This window comes from Protopterus annectens, chromosome 10.part0 (assembly GCF_019279795.1).
Source record: "Protopterus annectens isolate FY-2018-M chromosome 10.part0, PAN1.0, whole genome shotgun sequence".
Taxonomy (NCBI): domain Eukaryota; kingdom Metazoa; phylum Chordata; order Ceratodontiformes; family Protopteridae; genus Protopterus; species Protopterus annectens.
In genome coordinates this window covers 1,788,820,188-1,788,844,907 of record NC_056744.1, presented here as the reverse complement: position 1 = coordinate 1,788,844,907, position 24,720 = coordinate 1,788,820,188, and the positions used below count along the sequence as shown (strand labels likewise).

Here is a 24,720-nt window from a genome sequence, read left to right as displayed (position 1 = left end):
TTCAAAAACAACTGCTAGGCTATCTCCTGCAAGAAAAACTCCTATCCCCTATACAACATGGCTCCCATCCTTCCCATAGTACTAGCACTGCCCTTCTAACCTATGCAGATACTGTCAATAAAGCTAGAGATAATGGCAAACTAGTCTGTTCCTTATTTCTAGACTTTTCTAAAGCCTTCGACACAAGCTTGTTACAGTACACTTTTTCATATGTCCTTACTAGGTCTCTCTCTCTCTCAGCCCACCTTTCTGTGGTTCAAAAGCTACTTGTCCAATAGGTATCAATCAGTAAAATGGCACTCCACGCTCTCTCTTTGCCTCTCAGTCACCATCGGTATACCACAAGGCTCCCTCCTTGGTCCACTCCTCTTTAACATTTTCACCAACACCCTCTACACTTGCACAAAACAGGCCACTGCAATACAATACACAGATGATTCCACTCTCATTTACACATATGACAACATGGTACACCTCTAAAAAAATTACTCAGGAAGCTTTAAAAGCCACTGAAACCTGGCTTCATAACTCACAGCTCATGCTCAACCCAAAAAAGACCAAACTACTACTTTTTCCCCCAATGTCCCTCTCATGAAAAAACAAAAACTTAAAGTCTTCTCTCTTGATAATACAACCACTAAAGTCACTTCTCATAGCAAACTATTAGGGGTAACAGTGGATGACAATCTTACATTCATCCTGCATATACAACATTGCACAAGAAAAACTCATCAAAAACTAGGGGATGCTTTACAGAGCCAAAAAACGTTCTCATTGATGCAACTAAAACTACCCTTGCTACTACTTATCTACTCTCCGCTCTTTATTTATGACGCTTCCATCCTTACTAACCTCCAGGCTTCACAAAAATTGAAACCTGAACAATGCTATAACAAAGCTGCTAAATCTGCAGCACACACCCCTTTCAGAACCCACCACTGTATAGCACTGAAAAGCCTAAACTAGTTAGAACTACCACATCGACTAACATATCACAACTTAACACACATAAAATTATTCAGCACCCATCTGCCTGTCCAACACTAAAAAACATTCTAGACGACTATGTTCCCAGTCGGTCACTGCAATCCAGCGACCAAAAATTCCTGTCTCTCTACAAACCTAACAAATCTGCTGGGCATTGCCTGTATTTGTACAAGGTTGCTACGGCCTGGAACTCCCTACCTGTATCCATCAAGTCTATACCTTCTCTCCCATCTTTCAAAACCACTCTGAAAGACTTTCTAGCTAAAATCTGGCTCTGTTCTTGCTCTAAACCGGGATAAACTATATCCCTAAATGTGAATAGGCATTTTTTCATTCCTTATATTTCCTTACTCTCCCTTCTGCACTTCCTTATTTCTATCAAATTCTCTTCCCTGACTCTCTCTAAATATACCATAAGCCTGTTTTTCCCTCACTTCATATTGCAATTCCTGTTTGTATTAAACTAACTTATCTTTAATTTCTATACAAACTGTCTAAAATTTCTCTAAATATTAAATGATTGTCATAAACCTTGTACAGATTATTAACCAATGTTTTTATAGTATGTCTAATTTGTTATAAACTGCAGATGTTTTTGTTTTATTTTTGAAGATTGTAAAATCATTGTTCTTAAAATGTTTTGCAATAATATGGAGCTTTTCTACCCAGGCCTCTGCTGAAAGTGGGCTTCTACCCAGTCAGACTTTCCCAGTAATCAAATGTAAATAAATAAACTGCAAAGTGGTTTGCCACTGTTTCATGGTCGCTGTAATGTAATTGATTAGTGTAGGATGTATCTTATACATTTTTAAGCACTCTTTTATCCATGAATATGGGACACGTCAAATGCTTTTTTGTAATCTGTCTATACCATACTTAGATTCTTCCCCTTTTTACAGTTCTCCATTATAACTTTATAACAAATGATCCTTTTTTCCATATGAATTTCTTCTGCTACCCTTTTGTTCTATTGCCATGATGGAGTTTTCTTCTAAATGGCATTAAACTCTGCTGGCATCAATTCTAGTGTATAGTTTATACATAGACGGAAGGCAAGTTATTGATCAATAAAAGAATCACTAAAAGAATCACAGGCCTAAAGCAGATGCCCTACGCTGACCACCTTAAAAAACTCCAGCTATACTCTGTCGCATATCGTCTACTCAGAGGCGATCTCTGCTTAACATACAAGGCCATGTCAAACCCAGTGCTGTTGGACATGCTACACTTAAAGAAATCCCAATTCCTCAGAGCCACACGCTTCAGGGATCTAAACCTTGTTATCACAATGATCAAAACATGCTGGAGGGATAGGTTCCTGACCCAGAGACTCCTCAGACTCTGAAATAAACTGCCCATATATGTCAAGCAGAGTGCCTCTTTGGCCCTCTTCAAAAGGAACCTTGATGATTGGATGGGAGAAAGGAAATACACCCCAGGGATCATGTCAGTCTCCCTGCTAGACAGCGGTCCAGGTAAGTAAATAGTGCAGGAAGAAATACCCAGGGAATTGTTATGGCTAGGCTTGTATAGGCCCTACGGCTGATAGCCTAGTACCAACCTATGAACCTATGATAGCTTGCAGGTTTGCTGTTAAGTAGGAGTATTATTTTACTTGTTGTTAACCAGATTGGTGTCTATTCAGGGTGTGCATATAAATAGTTCTTACTCATGGCTAAATCTTCATCTATAGATGTTAACACTTTTAGCAAGAAGTTGGGTACTGCATCTGGGCCTGGGGTTTTCCAATTAGGAGCTTTTCTTAACTTTGTTTCAATCTCTCTGGCCGTTATTTCTTCCCATTCATGTCCTGTACCTTTAAACTTCTTATTCTTTCTTTTACTTCTTCTATCCATTCAGCATCTTTGTTGTTCCACAGGATTTTCAGATATTTCTACAAAATGTACCTGTACCTTCTTTTTTTTGACAGTGTTTCAATTCCATTTACCTTGTTTCCCAGTTCTCTATAAAATATGTTTGGGTCATCAATAAATTGCTTATTTTGTACTTTTCCTTTATACTTATCAGCATATCTTCTACGTTTTTTTGCCTGTGCTGATATTTTTTAGCTTATTAATCTGTTGATCTCTTCTGATACTGCACATTGCCTTTATCGCATCTATCTTTCTGAGTATTTTTGTTGATCTGTTCCCTCTTCTATACTCTTCAAACAGTGACACTTCTCATCTTAATTGCTTTATAGTTTTCTCTATTTGATACTTCCATGATGGCATTTGATTTCTCCCATTCCTTTCCCTTACTGCCTTGTATTTTTGCCATAAAACCTTTTTTCTGTTATAAACTTAGCTGCACAGTAGTATATCCTATTTACGTCTGTTATTCTGCATGGATTTCTGTGAACAGTCCTAATTACTGCGTTCATTTGTTTTTATCAAACTTCTAACTTTTCCGGTTTTATTGACTTCCTGTAGTCTATTTCTTTCATTGATCTTAATATGTCTGCCCATCTCTATTAAATCAAGCAACTCTTCTCTTATAAACTGAGGGCACATACTTTGTTCTCCATTTCCTGTAGCATTCTGTAGAAAGTTCCAGAGTATCTTCCTGTGCCACATTCTCTCCAGTTTCATCTTGCATTATCTGTTGCTCTTTCATATGGGAACTAATTGGCTTATCACTCTACAACACTGACTGCCTCAAGAGTTGCCACAATTTCCTGTTCCTTCCCTTGCTGTGCAACTCCAACTAAACTTTTGTACTGGATTCCTGCGGAAGGCTCCAAAGTATCTTCATATGGCAACTGATCAGATGTTTCCTGCGCCACTGGTTCCTACTTAATTTGGGGATCCACTGCTCTGTCCTGCTTTGGTGTTATCAGAGCTAGACTGTTTACACTGCATCCTTCACTTCGCAGGTAATCCATAGCCTCCTTTTCTGGGTCTTTTATTCCTGCATTCCTAATCTCCTTTTCTACTTTTCTTCATTTTCTTATTTTTTGTATTGTAAAATTTTCCACATCTGGATGCCACTGCCTATATTTCTCTTCAAATATCTTTGGTGCTATCTTTTTTGTATTGATTAGTTTTGCTTTCTTCTTTGCATAAATATTGCAGCACATTAAATCTCTTTTTCTTTCCCATGTCCATATTTCTTCTTCACGTCTCCTGCTCCTCCTGTTTTTCCTTACTTGGGGGACTTGTTATTCCATCCTGCAGTGATATAAACTTGTGTTAAACTTTCTACTCTAAATGCTTCACATCGCAGGTATTCCGTAACTTCAGCTTCCATTTTCTAACTTCTACTTTAGTATTTTTTTGTTCTGTACTCCCTCTTTGTGATCTTATGTTTTATATTGTGATATTTTCCATATCTGGATGCCTTTGCCTATATTTCTTTTTGAATATCTTCAGAGCTCCTTTTTTGCATTGATTAATTTGGTGTTTTCCTTTGCATAAATTGTGCACCATATTAGATCTCTCTTTCTTTCCCATCTCCATATATTTTTTAATACTAGATTTTGTTCTTTATATTTTTGCACTTCCTTGGTAGCTGCTTTTTCCAAACAGCCCAAGATTTCTTGGTCTACATAATGTTTTTCATAAATCATTTATGAATTAATGAACACAAATTAATGTATTCATGAACACAAATTTTTATTTGAAACTTCTGACCGCTTTTCTTGTGCAAGTATTTTTCTTTCCTCTAATTTCTCTCTTAATCTTTTTGCATATCTTCTTTCAGGAAGTTCTGGGCTTCTTGCATAATAGTAATAAAATATGTAATTTCTTTCTTATCCTAAACAGTCCACTCTATCATCTTTATGGCTCTTTTTTAACCTATCAGTTTTTGTGATTTTTTTGTGGACTACTACTTCCTTCTACAACAGAGGGGCCATCCTCCCCCTGAGCCTGACCTACTCCCATTGCAGGAATGTTTCCGTGTCTTGAGTATTCGACACTGTCATTTTTTTCCAGCCATGGTATCAGTGCACCTACCAGGATTGGGCACTTTTTTAAATCTCTGGTCTTGTGCACCCAGCTCTTTTTTTTATCGTTTAACCTACTTCTGTCCATGATATACGCTATATAAAATACAGTCTATATATCAGTGTCGCCTTTGTGAGATTTTGTGAAAAAGAGAGTCCACCTCGTAAAGGTACTCACCAAGACTTTAGGTGAATTCATTTCTGGCAATACTACTCTCCTTTGTTTGCTGATTTATCAGCTCTCTATTCGGACCTTGAGGAAGGTTCCTGATGTCTGCTAATGCTTCATACTGGCATACAACCTGAATGACACCCACCAATTTTACATTCACTACAGATTCTATCTTGCTGTCACTACAGGTTATCAAAACTTAAATTAGCTTACTGTTTTGTTCCTGATGACTGGGTAAGGTCTCCGCAAAACACAGTTATCTTTTTTCTTGGACAGCCTAGTGATCTTTGATAGTTATGCATCTAAGATCCTCAGTTTGTAAGACAGTTTTGGGAAACAGACCTGGCTATGCAGCATACAGCCAATTTAACAGTCTGTTTGTTACCTTATTAGTCATTCACTCCAAGCACATTCATGTGAATACGCTGAAGCTTGGGTTAACAATGCTGTCTACATTAATTTGGGGTCTATATTAAATCATGAACGCTTAAAAAAGTGAACGGTGATTAATCGACCCTGTGTAAGTGAAAGCTTAATGTCGTCAAGTGTCAGAACAGAGATTTTTTTCCAAGGGAACAAAAAATCGCTGTTCCAACAAAAAAATAAATAAATAAAAATCAATTTCAAACATTACATTAAGTGGGGAGGCTTCGCCCCCCCCCACACCCCCTACTTAAATATACCAACTTCGAGACCATACTACAGTGCCGAAAATGGCAAAGTACCAAAGTGGCCAAGTGAATTCTTTCCCAGGGAAAGACTTTGCTTAACAGCCGCTTTGATATTTTGCGTTTTCAGCCTTTTATGTTCGATCAACACACATTCAAATGAGTGCATCTTCGGTCTTGTAATACAGACCCTTAATTTGCTCACTACGAAACCACTAAACATACAAAATGACAAAAGAAATTATTTTTGTCATGACCAGCTCTGATTAGTCAATGATGCTCAGAAAATAACATGGAACATAAAAGAACAGGCAATCATTGCCAGCTGCAATGATCAAGTGAGAGATATTTTTAAAGCTGGACTGTGGTTCTATCCTTAATGGAACCATGTAGTTTTGTCCTTTCAAACCCACTTTTCTTAAACATTATTAGGCAGACAGTGGCGCTGTGCTGAACCCTTATGAATTTGTGATGCATTGGAATTCCGAACCAGTTCTATCCTTCCCCTGGGATGGTGTGGGAGGGGCTAAGTACAGCAGCCATATAGTTTGGTTTCTCTAGCTGATGCTGACTAAACAATATGTGCAATTGGGGGGGGGGGTTAGTATGCCACATATCCCTTCTTATCCTGGGGGTACAAAAAAGGAATTCCAAGTTAACACAATGTTTGGTCACTTGTAAAATCTGATCTTACAAAATACACTGCACTCTAACTCATCAATGAGATCCTGCTGATATGACTGACAGGATAACCTGCATGTATTTTCTGATTGGCTAATTAAATTGCTTCTCTGTCCAACTGACTGTACAGCGTAGAGCAGCTAACAGCTCAGCTTTGCAGCTGGTTCTGCATATGAGAAATCAGTGTGACACCAGCAGCTGTGTTAGAACAAATCATGCGATTTGAGAGGTTTCTGTTTAATGACATATGTAGTTTACTGGAGACCGAAGGCACACTACATAACACTGTATGTTGTTTTCAGTCCAGTCACCTCTGCAGGAGTTCTGTCTTATGCTACTAATACTGTTTGTGACTCATGCTTACTTTTTTCCTTTTTCCAAACTAGAGATGAAGTTGGGAGGGTAAGTGAAAATGGTTAGACTAATTAAGGCACCTTGTAAAAATTAACAATTACACAAGCATAGATATATAAACAATCATATGCACTGTTGAGATAAGAAACTTAAAGCAGACGGTTCTGTGCCCCAAGACATAAAATAACGTAACAAATGCTTTATCTGTAGGGCTTAGAAAGATGAACGATGTACATGGAGTACAGCCTGACACCACTAGGGAGTACTAGCTACCAAACACATCCTTTATACACCAGATACTTTCTCAAGCTGATCACACAGAAATATATTTTTTACAACAGATGTTGGGAATATGCAAAAGTGCTACAATGTTATAAATACTGCACTACTACTAACATTAGAAGTGGTAATGCTGGGAACATCCGTGCTTAAGTACAAAGCTCTAATGTTAGAAACATTTCCATGGGATCACTAATAAGTGATTCTGGTTATTTGCTATCTAAGCTCAAGGTTGCAGCATCACAGGAATTTCTTCTTTCCTTGAAATGCAGGGATTCTAGACTTAGACTATAAAAGCAGCATCCCATGTAAGAGAGGGGTGTTACTGGGCTTGCCCTCTGGAAAAATGCTTCATGCTTTTTTTCCCCTTAACATGCTGCAAGTCTTCCAGAAGTCCATCCTGTTTAACTAATATATTGTTTTGCAATCACTCTTAACAGTGCTGATCACACAACACTTATGCTTTGATCATGGAGCTGCTGTTTTTATTTCCTTGTACACAGGGTTGACACCTTTTCCAATTCCCAAAGTGGAACATTTCATAGGTTCATAGATTAGTACTAAGCTAACTGCCCTTGCGAGCCATTTTTAAGCCTAGCCAATTATTCCTTGTGAGATTCAAACCCTGCACCTTGTGTTTGTAAGGCAAACACCTTAACCATTAGGCCACCCTCCCAACCCCATTTCTTAAAGAAACATGACATTTTACAGGACACATTGCACACCATCAGTTCAAAGGGCCAACCTTTCTATTTTTTTCCAAAAATAAAATTATTCTATGCAACAGTCCTGGGAAAATTAGAAAATAATTATTGCCCTAAATAGCAGCACATTTATTTTATTTTTTTTCTGCAGTGCACAACTGCTGAACTATGGAATGTCCTATGCAATGAGGGACAGGTCATCACCTTAAACATATATCTTAATGCCTCATGCACTGCAGTATAACTTGTATGGTGTCATAACATGTTCAGCTGCTCAGAAACTGGGAAAGTATAACCTTAAACCTGGATCCAGTGCTCTTAACATTGGGAAGGTCATAATACAGCCACTCCCCTTATCTGACACCCCTCCCCAGTTAATATATTATGCGGAAGTGGTATAGTGACATTATCAGCAGCCGCTCCTCTTATCTAATGCCCCTCCCCAGATAACATATTATAGGGAAGTGGTATAGTGACATTATCAGTCAAGCCACAAAGCCTTCTATAGTTATATCAAAAACCTCACAGGCAATACTCAGATTTGCTCTGAGTTACTGCACAATGGCATCTCCTATACTGAGCCAACAGATATAGCCAACAAACTGGCCAACAGATTCAGGGCCAACTTTACCCCCCCCAAGCACCCTATCACAATACCAGAAAAAAGCCTGGTACCCACCATTTCTGCAGCACAGGTAAAAGCTGCATTGTCCAAAGCCAAGAATACAGCATCCATGGGACATGATAATATCTTTGGCTGTGTCCTACATGAGCTACAAAATGAACTGGCACCACATCTGTGTGTCCTGTTCAGTCACAGCCTTACCTCAGGGTATGTCCCTAATGAATGGTGCACTGCTTCAGTCATCCCGCTCCATAAAGGGGGAGCAACTACAGACACTGGGAACTATTGCCCCATTAGCCTGACGAGTCTGGTATGCAAAGCTATGGAGCGCATTTTCATGGACCTGCTTAACAAAGATATAGGCAATCTCCAAACTGTTGACCCCACACAGTTTGGCTTTGTCAAGGGGAGATCCTGCCTGCTGAACCTGGTTGACTTCTTTGAGGCAGTCACCAAGGCTGTGGATGAGGGTAAGGCAGTGCATACAGCCAACCTCAACCTACCCAAGGCCTTTGATACCATTCCCCACTCAGGTATCATTGATAAACTCACCAAACTAGGCATCAATCCTTACATCTCTAGGTGGGTTGCAAACTGGCTCTTAGACAGGACCCACTGAGTAAAAGTTGTGGATTCCAAGTCAGACTGTCGACCAGTCATGAGTGGAGTCCCACAGGGCTCAGTCCTGGGCCCTCTCCTGTTTGGCATCTACTTCTCAGAAGTCCAGGCCAACACAAAAGGACTCTGGCTGACCAAGTTCACTGATGACTGCAAGCTAGAAGACATTATTAACTCCCCAAGTGATGCAGACATCCTACAAAAGGGCCTCCCTGAGACCAATGGCTGGTGTCGGAACCATGGCCTGAAGCTTAACACCAAAAAATGCGTTTTCATCTCCTTTGGAAAAAACTCAGTTCCCATGAATTACCACATTGATGGGAGCCCACTGGACACTGAAGGGACCATAAGAGATCTAGGCACGCAGATCGACAGCCAACTCACCTTCGACCACCACACTGCCACTGTGGTCAGAAAGTCCTTCTATGTGGCACATCTTATAACCAAAGGTTTTGCATCAAGAAAGAAAGAGGTCATCATCCCTCTCTACTCATCCCTCATTAGTCCAATGACCGTTTGGCATGAACCTGACCAGACACCTACAACAGCTGGAAAGGCCACAAACGTACCTCACAAAAAGGACCCTAGGCCTTAAACACATGTCCTATGTGGACAGACTCAAGAAACTTCAGCTGTTCTCAGTTTCTTATCATCTACTTAGAGGTGATGTCTGCTTGAGTTACAAAGCCACGTCCGACCCAACCCTATGTGAAATGCTACACCTAAAGAAATCCCAATCCCCCTGCGCCACATGTTCCAGAGATCACAACCCCATTACCAAAATTAACAGAACATGCTGGAAGGACAGGTTCCAAAGACTGCCCATAGTCTGGAATAAGCTTCCCATTCATGTCAAGCAGAGCACCTCACTGGCCCTCTTCAAAAGAAATCTTGACGAGTGGATGGGTAACAGAAAGTTCACTCCAAGGATCATTCCATTTGCCCCCTGGATAGGGGCACTGTGAACTAACACTGGGTGGCACAGTGCCTGGGCAATTTTTTGGGGATAGGCTTGTAAAGGGTCCAGGACCATTAGCCTAGTACACACCTATGAACCTATTATCAGCCTCCTGGACAGCAAACATAGTCACATGAGATACAACTTCTTCAACTTTGTAACTTCCGGTACCTGCACCCAAGACTTTCATATTGTTTTATATTCTGGGGAAGGCCACTAATAGCTTGGAGGCACTTGTCTCACAAATTGCATTGTAAAGGATGCATATGAAAATGAACCCATGAAAGGGGAAATGCTGTATTACAGTCCTGGTGCAGCTCTCATCTGCTATCACTCTAGCACTCATCCTCTCAATTTTGTGTTTGAAAGATACTATGAAAGGAATAAAAACAGATTTTCCTTGAACTCCTAAGATGCTATGAAAGACTGCAGAGTCTCTATAATGAAGTCAGAAAGGAAGTGAGCAGTTCAAGGTTGTTTACATTCTTTTGTTTTCTCTTCAGAAGAAAATGATGAAAATGGCTGTTGCAGGGCAGGATATGGAGGCCGGTGGCCTGGCTAATAAGCAGTAGTTCGGTGCGCCACAGCAAGGATTATAACAGACTAAGCAGATATAGTTCTAACACACAGTCACCCATAAACAGAACTCAGTAGATGCTGTGTACTTGGAGCTTCAGCAAGTCTCCTGGTGCCCTGCCACATGGGAATTTGAAGGGAAACATTAGGGCCCCAGGCCATGACAAAACCTGATCAGGTACACACAGAATGATGGGAAACGTGAGAGGCCTGGGCCAAGACCAAACTTGATAATGTACACACAGAATGATGGGAAATATGAGGAGCCCGGGCCTTGACCAAACCTGATCAGGTACACACAGAATGATGGGAAACATGAGGAGCCCGGGCCAAGACCAAACCTGATCAGGTACACACAGAATGATGGGAAACGTGAGAGGCCTGGGCCAAGACCAGACCTGATCAAGTATATGCAAAATGATGGAAAACATGAGGGGCACAGGCCAACACTAGACCTGATCAGGTACACAGAGAATGATGAGAAACATTACGGGCTTGGGCCAAGGCCAGACCTGATAAGGTACACATAGAATGATGGCAAACATGACTGGTACTGGCCAAGACCAAACCTGATAAGGTGCACACAGAATGATGAGAAACAAAAGACTGGCACGGGCCAAGACCAAACCTACTTTTACACTTATTTCGTAACCTGAGATTAATGGGCACATAATTAGCTGCTGTTACTTTTTTCACTTATTTCGTAACCTGAGATTAATGGGCACATAATTAGCTGCTGTTACTTTTTTCACTTATTTTGTAACCTGAGATTAATGGGCACATAATTAGCTGCTGTTACTTTTTTCACTTATTTCGTAACCTGAGATTAATGGGCACATAATTAGCTGCTGTTACTTTTTTCACTTATTTTGTAACCTGAGATTAATGGGCACATAATTAGCTGCTGTTACTTTTTTCACTTATTTTGTAACCTGAGATTAATGGGCACTTCCTCAACATGTACTAAAAAGGGTGCGAACCCCTTGCTCTGGATCTGTTATGTAAACTATAAGATCAACAACCTATAATGCCAACTTCTGCTCATGGCCATTCCAAGAAAAACCTCTCATGCCCAGCGGCCTAATCTGTTCATGCCAAAGGCTCTAAATATAGTGAAAACAGAAAGAGGAAAGTGGACACCATTGCCCTGTGCCTCTTTGGAGACAAAACGTTTAGGAGAGCCACGTCTCATAATTTAATAGCTGCTAAGGAGTCTTTATAAATTCTTTGTGTAAAATGTATTCATTACCCTCCAAAGCTAGCTCCATTGTATCCTATCAAATGTTTTTAGTGTACATGGAGTGTATTTTGACAATAATGAGTAGCAAAAATGGGGTATGTACTATGGAATAAAACCCGCCCATGGGAAGACAGACTTGGTAGGCCTGATGTTTCAAATTGGGGAAGGTGATGAACCTTAACTTCAATGTGGGGAGACTCAGAAAAGATATTTTGAAATCCCTCTGTATGGAAAGGTGTGGAGCTTCCCCTCATAAAAAACAGCGAGTGTGAAATTCATTCTGATGCGATCATACAGGCAGCCTTCAGAAATTAAAGTTCCAAGAGTGATCATCACCCCAACTCGGCCATATAATGCAGTGTGACTGCAGCAACAGGATGTTGGGAGTACATAGCAGGAGTCTGTATTGTTGTTGTTTGTTCTTCCATAGTACAGGGTGCTGGTAAGACTACACTTGCAGCACTGTGTGTGGTTTTGGAGGCCTTCCAGGGAAGAGAGCATCAGACTGGAACAGGTGTGCAAATAAAGTCCACTATGACAGGAAGTACATTGCTGGAGAGAGGAAGGAAGAAAGGCTAAAGAATACTGTGGACAGGCACACATCAGTATATAATAATGTACAGGCAGTATACTTCCATAAGCATGTGTGTGTGTGTGTGTGTGTGTGTGTATGTGCACATATATGTGTGTGTGTGTGTGTGTGTGTGTGTGTGTGTGTGTGTGTGTGTGTGTGTGTGTGTGTGTGAGTGTACGTGACAAGGTGTCAGCAGTAAATAATGCAGTGTGCAGATTATTCCACTTTAAGTATCCATGATGTAATGTGCTTTTCTTCTTATCCCTCTGGATGTATGTAGCTTCTGGACACCAAAGCTGGCAGCAGAAAAAGATAATTAACTAAAATATGGAACATTCTGCTTTTTGTTGCTAAAGTATTATTACACATTCTATTAAGTTTGAGAAGTTGCTACCACTGCAGTGATGGTGGTGAGCATAATGTTTTAAACATGCAAGTGCACGCTGATTTTACTTGTGAGGTAATTGATTTTGCTATAGTGTGAAGTCTCCATTTGCTGTGCTTTAATTGGGTGTTCAATCCTACACATTAGAATTCTATACACTAAATCTATGACCAAGGTTCCGGGGTCCAAGTCCCTTTCTAGTCCTTGTTCACCAATATCACCAATGAAAATGTAACTGCTGACTGCAGAAACGCAGGTATGGTTGCATAGCTATAATGCCACCAGCAATGGATTTAGCTGCACAAAACACAGAGCTTCATCTCACTGGATCACTACCACTGTGTTACGTTTGCTGGAGAATGGGAGAAGGAGGAGGAGATGAGAAGAAAAACAGGGGAAAATGTCTTGCTGTGATACAGACTAGCACTGGGTGGCCTTACGTTAGCCATCTGTACAGATACCACAAGAACAGAGTCATATTTGTGGCCACATAGAAAAGATGCTGTAGGAGCTACTGGAGTAGATGCAGCATGGCACAGTGATTCATTGTTTACATGCCTTGATGTTCTGGGAATCCCAAAGGAATTTCCCTGAGGAGGTCAAAAAGGTCAAGAGGACAGTCAACACACTAAAATATAAAACTGGTGCTGAGGATGACATTGATAAAATAAACCTCTGTGCAAGGTAATCCTGACTACACAAATTATCCATCCTTTATATTACTGCACTGATGCTTTCTGGGAAAAAACTCTGTGGCACAGAAAGATGGAGGCCTTACTGTGACCAGGTGACCACTGGTTGATTAGTGGCCCTGGCACTGCAGGAGTCTGGCAGGGAGGGAGAGGAGTGAAACGGCAAGAACATCTTGCCTCTCCCAGGGGGTGAGGTGGGTGGTTTAAGCTCGGGAGCAAATGGGGAAGTGAAAGTTTTCTGGTGAAACTGGGGAAACCATTTCCCATGCTTGAGGGGAGAGGGGGTAGGGCTGATTCCTGTCAATGTCCACTGAGGAAATAAAGGACGACCATAGTGGATAGTCCACTACACTTCCCCTCCAGCTCTGCAAGCCAGGCATAAGCAGAGCTAGCAGGGCTAAAAGAAAAAAAAAATGTCAAACCACCCCTAATGGATATCTAATTGATGGCACATCCTGGTCAACCCTTCCACAGTGATGGAGAAGGCTGATAGTTGACACATAGCATGGGCATCTCTCTTCCTAAAAAGGTTTGGAAAGTAAAGATGTAAATAAAAGTTTGCAAAAACATTGGACACTGTTTACAAACACTAAAATTTACCTTAAAAGAGTTACAGAAACAATAACCAAAAGTAAGTTAAAATAAAGAAAATTCTCAACAACCTAGAGTGAGAAGTGTAGCAGGCAATAACAGCACAGCAAGTAGACATAACAAGTCAGCAAATGAAATGAAGTACTGTGACGAACAGTGACACTAACAATCCACTGGTCTTTCAGTATACTGTCAGTTATTGAGAAATGGGTTTCCTTACCTCCATGGGAAAACCGCAGCCATTTAGAGTGTGTTCAGAGCCGTATACAGAAGAACCATTCCCCCAGTGCAAATGAAACTGCAAAGCCTTGAACGTTTCATTGAGTCCTCCACCAGAAATTGTTACTCCATCTGCAAAATCGACCTGAACTGCACATGACACCAATAAAAAGAAACATTTCATAAGTGCAAATGAATAGTATAAAAGAAAGTATAAATCGGCTCTTTTGCATATGCTTTCCTTTCTTTCTGTTCTGAGGCTAGCCTCCCATCAACTACTTGCTATCCCTACTGCTGTATCAAATGAGGGGCTCATTGAGATGCACCACTGTAAAAGTGGTGCATGCTAAAGTTTTGTATAGACCTCCATCTCTGTCTTTTGTGGGGCTGCACCCCATCTATACTCCAATATAACCATTCTCAAGGGCCACATGGTTTCTGGGGAAGGTGTTCCTACTCCATGAATGTGACAAGTAATAAGCTGGTTCTCGACAAACTGTCTCCTTTAATGCATACATCTGCAGTGCTTCCTATTAGATCAACTACATAAAGGTATTTTACTGCAGGGTGCACTCATGCTAAGCACTATCTATAGACTATATGGACAGAAGAAGCACCACTTGAATGCTAAGTCCATCCTCTTCCTGGGATATTACTTCATTTTTTTAATTCAACTAGCAAATATGCAAGGAAAAATTACAGCCCCTCCTCTCACAGCCTGGCTTTCTGTTAGAGCCCCTCCTCTCACAGCCTGGCTTTCTGTTACAGCACCTCCTCTCACAGCCTGGCTTTCTGTTGCAGCCCCTCCTCTCACATCCTGGCTTTTTGACTTGATACCACACAGCCTGGCTTTCTGTTACAGCACCTCCTCTCACAGCCTGGATCTCTGTTACAGCCCCTCCTCTCTCACATTGTGGCTTTTTGACTTGATGCCACACAGCCTGGCTTTCTGTTACAGCACCTCCTCTCACATCCTGGCTTTTTGACTTGATGCCACACAGCCTGGCTTTCTGTTACAGCACCTCCTCTCACAGCCTGGATCTCTGTTACAGCCCCTCCTCTCTCACATTCTGGCTTTTTGACTTGATGCCACACAGCCTGGCTTTCTGTTACAGCACCTCCTCTCACAGCCTGGCTTTCTGTTACAGCCCCTCCTCTCTCACATTCTGGCTTTCTGACGATGCCACACTGATATTCCATTGTCAAATACAGAAAGAAAGCAACTGAAGTCTTCTGGTAAGCTGTCTGGCAGTTAGCACAGAGGATTAAAGCTCTGTTAATGAACTGCTTCTTGTACCAAAGGTACAGGGTTTCAGTCTTTCTCCTTCATTTGTCTATAATGTGATGCTGAACAAGTCACTTTGTCCATCAGTACTCTGAGATAAATGGGTCTCTTGGACTGCACGCCTAGTAATAACCTATAAACACAGAAGCCAAGCTATGGTAGCTGCATTTAATTCAGTGCTATTTGACTGTCCAACAGCAGACTTACATTCTTTTGTCAAAAATATCTTTTATTATTGAAAAATATTATTGATATAACACATAAATACAGAATAAAATGTGCATGCATATATGGCAAATATGTATATGAGCACATATGCACACACAACTATATATAAATGGGTTTGTGTTAGAATATTAAGTTTTCGGAAACTCGACCTTCATATGGTGAAGACCATATGTGCAAGCTTCCAAATTAAACAAAGCAACAAAAAATGCATTTCTGAAGGAGAGGCAAGCCCCCCCCCCATATGGGGGAGGTGCACCCATTGCAAATTATATACACCAACTCCAAGCTTGCACAACAATAGGAAAAAGGGTACATTCCCCAGTCCTCACCATACCACGATCTCTATACAAATGCTTTGAGTTTTTGGAAACTCCAACATATGGCCTTGACCATATGAAGTTCAAGTTTCCAAAAATTCAATTATCTGACGTAAACCCATACATATGTGCAGAACTTTTGGTCGCAGGCAGTTTTGTCCCACAGTATTTGGTAATAAAAATGGTTGAATGTACCCAAGTGGTGAAGTAGTTGAATTGTGAATTGTTGAATATAAGGTAACTGGAGTGGGGTAGTTAGCAATACTGTAACTTTCTTTTGCAACAGAAGTTTTGGTATTGGGGTTGAATGCGTGTGTCTCTTTTGTAACAGAAGTTTTTGCATTGGGGTTGAATGTGTATGTCTTCTGCAACAGAAATTTTGGCATTGGGGTTGAAGTGTGTGTGTGTGTGTGTGTGTGTGTGTGTGTGTGTGTGTGTGTGTGTGTGTGTGTGTGTATTTTGTGGGGTAGGTTAGAGAGAAGTGGATAGATAGAAGTTGTATTTTGGTATTGGTGCGTCTGAAGTATGCATTTGTATCTGTCTTGTCTAATGGTACTATAAGGGAAAACTATTTAGTATCCTAATATGTAGGTTGAGATTAAAGGTAGGAGTATGGTTAAAGTTAACACACATAAGTAAGCAAAGCCCCTGTCGCACCTTACTCATGTGTGCTAACCCTAACTCTACCACTGCCCCTAATCACAATTCATAATCAAGTGTATTGTTTATTATAAGACATAGGGTGGATTTACCATAACCCAGTTCGGCTTTGTAAAGGGCAGATCCTGCCTTTTGAACCTGGTTGACTTTTTCGAAACAGTCACTAGAGCCATTGATGAGGGCAAAGCAGTCCATACAGCCTACCTGGACTTGACTAAGGCCTTCGACACAATACCCCATTCAGGCATCATAGATAAGCTCAACAGCTTAAATGTAAACCCTTATGTCACTAGATGGGTTGCAAACTGGCTAAAGGACAGAACCCATAAAGTTAAAATCGCTGGAGCAATGTCAGACTCAAAGCCAGTCACAAGTGGTGTCCCACAGGGATCTGTCCTGGCACCCCTCTTGTTCGGCATTTATTTCTCAGATGTTAAAGCAAACATGGGAGGGTTGTGGCTGACAAAGTTCGCAGATGACTGCAAACTAGGCGCCATAGTCGATACACCAGCGGACACATACATCCTACAAAAAGGCCTCACAGAAACAGACAACTGGTGCCAGAGTCATGGCCTTAAACTAAATGCCAAAAAATGTATAGTCATCCCCTTTGGGAAAAACAAAGTACCCAGAAATTATCACATAGACAGCAACCCACTGAGTACGGAAAAAGTGGTCAGGGACCTGGGGACCCAAGTCGACAGTGACCTCTCATTTGACACCCACGTTGCCAAAGTGGTTAGAAAGACATTCTACCTTGCACACCTTATCATGAAGGGATTCACATCCAGATCCAAGGATGTCATTGTACACCTATACTCCTCCCTCATCAGACCCATGATTGAGTACAATGCCCCATTTGGTATGTACCTCACCCGGCATTTGCAACAGCTGGAGAGACCACAAAAGTACCTCACCAAGAGGATCAAGGGTCCCCAACATGTGTCTTATTCTGCCAGACTAAAGAAACTCCAGCTCTATTCAGTAGCATACCGTCTGCTCAGAGGTGATCTGTGCCTGACGTACAAGGCCATGTCCAATCAGGAACTGATGGACATGCTCCACCTCAAAAAATCCAAATCCATCAGAACCACGAGAGCTAAAGACTTAAACCTTGGCACAAGTATGAATAGGACATGCTGGAGGGATAGATTCATATCCCAGAGGCTTCCCATGCTATGGAACAGAATCCCAGTTCATGTTAGGCAGAGCCCCTCACTGACTCTCTTCAAGAGAAATCTTGATGAGTGGATGTGAGATCGTAAGTTTACCCCAAGGGTCTCCTCAGTGTCACTACTAGACAGGGGCACAGTAAACTAATTCTATTATATAAGGGGACCTTCACTGTGTCACTACTAGACAGAGGCACAGTATTATAAATCTATTCTGTACATTTTTGTACCATTTTATGGGGTGGCGAAAGCCACATCACTATGGCTAGGCTTACAAATGCCCCAGGGCAGATAGCCTAGTACTAAAATATGAAACTATGTAACTATGAAACTATAATGGTTAACGTCTTTAACTTCCAAATAAAAAGTACAGGGTTGTGATTCTAAGCATGGGTTATTGGCTAAGATTGAAATGGCCCTTTAGGGCAGTTAACTCAGTATTCATCTATGAAAAAAAAGTTATGTACTCACCATAACTTTCTATCTGAGTAGTTATACTTCATTTTTTTGCAACCTGTGGGTATTCGGATCCGCAACTTTTTTTCTAGCATCTGCTCCAAGCTCCGAGCTCCTTCCCCTACCCATAATGCACTACCATCTCCTATCTTCCCTCAGATCGAGTTTGCTGCAACTAAATACATAAGAAACTCAGCCCAATGAACCAAACCTGTAAAGACAGGACAAGGTCCTGGGGACAGAGGGAGGGAAGGTTGCAGAAAAATGAAGTATAACTACTCAGTTGGAAATTATGGTGAGTACATAACTTCTTTATCTGAAGTAGTTAACTTCATTTTATCTGCAACCTGTGGGACAGAGTCCCCAGCTACTCCAATCCTGGGAGGTCCATATGGAAGGATATTCCTGAGCACTGCAGAGCCAAAGGATGCTCTACCCCTAGAAATCAGATCTAATTTGTAATGGGAAATGAAGGTATGTGAATTGACCCAGGTTGCTGCTGCACAAATGTCGTCCAAAGGAACCCTAGACCAAAAAGCAGCAGAAGTCGCCATGGACCTGGTAGAGTGAGCTTTAACAATATCAGGAGGAGATAAACCTTTTGCTTTGTAGACATGCGAAATACAAAGAGTGATCCATCTGGCCAAAGAAACCTTAGAAATAGCCTTTCCCCAGAAAGGCTTTGGAAAAGGAAACAAACAACTGGTCAGTCTTGTAGAATGATTTTGTTCTATGAAGATAGAAGTGAAGTTGTCTATGAACATCTAACAAATGAAGTTTGTATTCACCCTTGTTTTGGAAGTTAGGAAAGAAAACAGGCAGATTAATGGACTGGTTTATGTTTGCTTCAGATGCCACTTTGGGTAAGAAGGAAGGATTAGTACGGAGAGAGACCCTATCCTTATGGAAGACCAAATAAGGAGCCACGGCAGACAGAGCTTGAGGCTCAGAAACCCTCCTAGCAGATGTAATGGCAACTAGGAAATCTGTCTTCCAGGATAAAAATGTTTTTTTTTTTTTTTGGACTAACTGACGAACAAGCGATATACTAGTGGGGGAGAAGGGAAACAATTAAGAGACCTAAGAGACTAGATATTAATAAAACTTACTATCCCTGAGCTCAGAGCGAAGGAGACCACGATGCACACTACTGGCATGGCAAACGAGATCTGAGGGAAGGTAGGAGATTGTAGTGCATTATGGGTAGGGGAGGAACTCAGAGCTTGGAGCAGATGCTAGAAAAACAGTTGCCGGCACGGATCCGATACGGAAGCAAATACCCACAGGTTGCAGATAAAATTAAGTTAACTACTTCAGATCATGTATTAAAATAATATCAACTTGATACCCCAGCATGACTTTTTTGTTTATGCAATTTTTCTACGAATCAACTCTTTTACATACACAGAAACAGACACAAAAACAATACACACACAAACTTGTGCTTAAAATATGTAAGAGGAACAATATCTTCTTTATTGTCCTTTGTGGTGCAAGCAGAAGACAGTAGAGGAAATTAATGGAATGAGTTAGACTGTGCCTCTTCTTACTACCCATTTCAACTTTTGAATCACAAACAAAAGTTATGTAAATAACATAATGCTAGATACATGCTGTCTTCTTTTGTGTGTGTCAACCTTTAGGTATTTGGATCCGAAAGCTGGCAACCTTTGAACCGTCAAGCTCCAAGGCTCTGCCTCCTCTCCCATAATTCCCTGCTTACCTAAAACTCCTCAGTTCAAGTTTGCCCTACATAAATACCCAAGCTACCATAAAAAGGAAACTTTAAATCAACATACAATGAATGAGGGGAGGATAACCTTTAAGAAACCAAGATGGTTCTCAGAGCGCACCTCAGGCTGGCCTGCTAGATCTACTCTTATTCCTGTCATAGCTGAAAAAAGGAAGTGGGACAAGGAGGGACTGTTGAGATGGAGGGAAGAAGAAAATATGGATCTAGCATTGTAGCAAGTACATAACTTTTGTATCTGATGTTGTCTTTTCTGTCCACCTCAATCTTTGGGACAGAGTCCCCAACCATTCATCTAGGTGGTCTTAGGAGAGAACTTTACTCAGTATGGTGGAACTAAAAGCTGATCTGCAACATTTATAATGAGAAATAAATTTCTGAGTAGTAGCTTGTGTGGCTGCTGCACAGATGTCATCTAGGGAACTGTGTCCAAAATAGGACATGGAGGTAACTACTGCTCATGCAGAATGGCCCCTGACATCTAAACAGAAAGGATACTACACACATGTAATGCAATTGGAAAACAATCTGGACAAAGTAACTCTTCAAACTGGTTGGAAAAATTTTCCCTTAGAGGAGGATGCAAACAGCAGATTAAATTCCCTAGATTGTTTTTTTCTGTCCAAACAGAATCTATTTGACAATAAACATCACGGAAGTGAAGCATGTGTTCTCCTTTGCTATCTGACAATAAACATCTGGGAAGTGAAGCATGTGTTCTCCTTTGCTATTTGACAATAAACAGCATGGAAGTGAAGCATGTGTTCTCCTTTACTATTTGACAATAAACATCATGGAAGTGAAGCATGTGTACTCCTTTGCTATTTGACAATAAACATCACGGAAGTGAAGCATGTGTTCTCCTTTGCTATTTGACAATAAACATCATGGAAGTGAAGCATGTGTACTCCTTTGCTATTTGACAATAAACATCATGGAAGTGAAACGTGTTCTCCTTTACTATTTGACAATAAACATCATGGAAGTGAAGCATGTGTACTCCTTTGCTATTTGACAATAAACATCACGGAAGTGAAGCATGTGTTCTCCTTTGCTATTTGACAATAAACATCATAGAAGTGAAGCATGTGATGTTAAGTTAACTATCTCGCTTTCATTCTTGCTGGTTGGTTCGGAGCAGATCCTTGGTTTCGACTTGGCCATCTTCAAAAGCTCAAGAGCTGCTTACTGGCTCGAGGCCCCCCTATATCCCATGATGCCTGGCGCTAGATACCCAGATCTTGTTTGCCGCTTCTGCTGCGAGGTTGTTCTACTGGCTCAGGTCGTATAAGCCTCATTATTATTATTGTATTTTTTCTTGTTAAAAACTGTATTGGTAGTGTAGAATTAGTCATTAGTTAGACTTTAGTATTGTAGCTAGTTTTCTTCTAGATAAGCGTTACCCTTCCTTAAGAAACTCGTTTAAGTTAGAGAGTTTCCCCTCCCCCTTCTCTCCCTTTTCCACAGGAAGGTTCTTTCCATTTAAGTTAGAGGTGTCAGGACTGAATGAAAAAGCCTCTATAAAACCGAAATTGAGACAGCGTAGGAATATTAGATGAGATTAGTATGGTATTATTAAAATTTATGAGTATATATGAAATGTGTTTTTATATGTATTAAATATATATTTTTATTTATTTTTGTATATATATTATACCGAATTTATAAATATATTTTTATGTTACATAAGTGTGTATTTTACTTAGAACACATTTTTCCTTCTCCTTCTAAGATGCAACAGTCACTTAACAGGCTAATTACCATAATTGTTTTTACTTGCCATATATAATTGGACCTGTATTAATTTCATTTGAGAAGGATCTGAGGAAGCTACTACAGTGAAAGCGCTTATCCGATGTACATGTATTAAGAATAAACTGGATGGAGTTTTAAATATTTGGTGGCTGTTAAGATTATTTGGAACTGCTTCATTTCATTTATACTTGCTTCACTCTATCCCTTTATATTTTTCAGTTATAAGTTAGAGGTTAACCTTTCTTTCTATCTCCCTTTAAAAAAAAAAAAAAATTTTCTTCTAAATGAATCACTGTTAGTGTTTAGTGATAGTTTTCGATATTTTTTGGTTGTAGTGGTACTTGTAGTGGGTTGTGGTAACTTTAGAGTGTTAACTTTTACTGTTGGTTACCTTAACCATCTGTGTGGAAACTTGTCCTTGGTTTTCTCCCTAGGATGTCCAAGGATCCAAAACCGTCCGGATTCAAGAAGTGTGACTCATGCTGTCAGAAGATGTCTCTGACAGATGGTCACACTTCTTGTGTTTATTGTCTGGGCGCTGTGCACCTGCTGGACTCTTGCTCGATCTGTCATGCCTTCCAAGAGTCCTGCAGGAGCGCAAAAATAAATTGATTCTGAGGGGTATGTTTAAACCCCAAGATTCACCCACAAAGGCTCAGCCGGTGAAATCTTCCAGGCCACCTAAACCATCGGCTCCCAGTTCGGAGCCGTTGTTGGGTGAAGCCACACAATCCATTTTGGCTCTGGCTGGAACCGATGCCCCTCCCTCCCAGTCGGCTCCAACACAGTCTTCGGAGCCAGCTGAGAGGTGAAAGAGATCCAGGTCTCCTTCTTTGGAGTCAATACGTTTGGCTCTGAAGTTGCCCCTGCTCCAATCGGAGCGTAGTCACCGATCATCCCACTCTTCTCGGTCCTCTAGACTTTCAGACCATGACTTGGAAAGAGTGGTCAGTAGGCTCTTAAAATCGCAGGCCCTAGCCAAAATGTTGTCCAGCCCTCCTCATCAGGAGTCGGCTCCGTCCACAGCTGTAGATATTCCTCCTCCGACTCTTCCTATGAGCTCGGAGCCGGAGTTCGTTGGGGTTCGAGTCGTGGAACCGTCGGTGCCAATACCCTCTCTTTCGGTTCCATCGTCGGCTCCGATCCCTTCCATGGTACCTTTCCTGGAGGGAACTGGGCGCCGAGGCTCCTCGTTGGCTCCGAGGGGGCGAGTGGCATCAGACCCTTGTCCGACCCTGCTCTCCCTCTCGGTGCTTCGGCGCAGGTGAGCTCAGCTCCCACATCTGCCTCGGAGCCATCTCCCTCAGTGCGGGGAGAGCTTCTGGTTTCTTCGGAGCCTGAGCCTTTTCTACGTCCGGGCAGGAATGCCTTCGAGGTGATGAGGAGTGTACTGGCCCCTGAGTCAGTCCCACAATTGACCCCATCGGCTCCTCCCCCTAGGGTGCCTGCATCAGCCTCTGCCCCTCTTCCAGACCCCAAGCGTGGGGATCCAGTGCTCCAGGATACCACTTTGGGTGTATCCTCCTCTTCCGAGGCCCCCCCCTGATTTTTCAGAGGAGCCACCTCGCAAGAGAAAATGCAAGAGGAAGCATGTTGACTCCCCCGAGTCTGTCACATCGGATACTGACTTAGAGGAGTCAGAAGGGTCCCAAAGATCCCCCTCTGAAGATGTCTCCTTCTCAGACATCCTTGAGATGCTTAGGCAGAGGGGAAACTGGACAATCCTAAGCCCTTCCGAGGATGAGTCTGTATTCCTGGATGCGTTTGGATCCCAACCTTCCACCTCCTGGGTGTCTCCGCCTTTCGACCCACTGATGTCTGTGGTGGCTCAAAAGGCATGGATGGCTACAGACACAGTGGAACTGACCTGCCAAGTTCATTACTGCCCCGCAGGACAAACAGTTCTTGACCAAGGGTGTCCCCGTTGATGCCATGGTGGTAGCAGCGGCCACAAAGAAGGAGTTGGCTGAAACTTCTTCATCTGTCCATCCCCCTAACAAGGAGTCCAGGAGGATGGACAGATATGGGAAGTGGATGTTCTTTTCAGCGACCTTTTCCATGCGGTCCCTGAATTACCTGTGCCACTTTACCCATCTTCAGAGGGATCTCCTGAAAGAGCTTGGAGATACCATCCAAGATCCATCAGCTGAGGGGGCTCAGGCTAAGGCAGTCTTCCAGCTGGTGACTCTTAATTTAGTGGTAAACTTCTCCATGTGGCTCATTTCGTATGCAGCCGATGGTGTGAGTAGAGCCGGAGGCACAGGCGTGGCCCTAAGGAGGCACGCTTGGATGCGGCTATGTAACTTTGTGGAACCTTTCAGAGCGTCTTTCACCAACACCCCGTTTGATGGTTCCTCTCTCTTTGGATCACAGGTGAAAGATACCCTTACCAGGTGTGAGCAGGAAGGCAAGACTCTCTCTGCTGTAGGAGTCCATTTTTCCACTCCCTCCAGACCATATCCTAAGGGTCAGAAGAGTGGGAAGATGTGGTTCCGGAAATCCCAAGGAGCCTTGCCGGACACACGTGGTGAGTTCCCCTCCAAGGGCAGAGGAGGAAACAATAATAGATGCCGCCCTTGTGGCAGAGGGGTGTCCACAAAATCAGGGCAGCAGAGAATCTTTCTCTGACAAGCCCTTCCAGAATCCCTGAAGGGTTGCCCAGCTGCTCACCTCTGGAGGCAGTCGGGGGAAGATTATCGCTGTACCCAAGAGCCTGGCAAGACATAACACACGACAAATGGGTACAGTCCGTCATATCCGGAGGCTATAGAATTCCCTTCATTCGCACCCCCATAAAGTCAAACAAGTCCCTTCCAGATATCCCACCC

General features: G+C 41.9%; 1 protein-coding gene across 3 annotated transcripts in view; it reads right to left on the bottom strand.

Annotated features, from left to right (window-relative positions):
• Window positions 1–24,720, bottom strand: part of LOC122814026 (carbonic anhydrase 4-like) — a 329,800-nt gene that overhangs the window by 146,097 nt on the left and 158,983 nt on the right. For all 3 annotated transcript variants that reach the window (XM_044086610.1, XM_044086611.1, XM_044086612.1), the window contains one exon: window positions 14,271–14,419. In XM_044086610.1, the coding sequence (XP_043942545.1) occupies window positions 14,271–14,419 (149 nt within the window). The remainder of the gene's footprint in view (window positions 1–14,270; window positions 14,420–24,720) is intronic.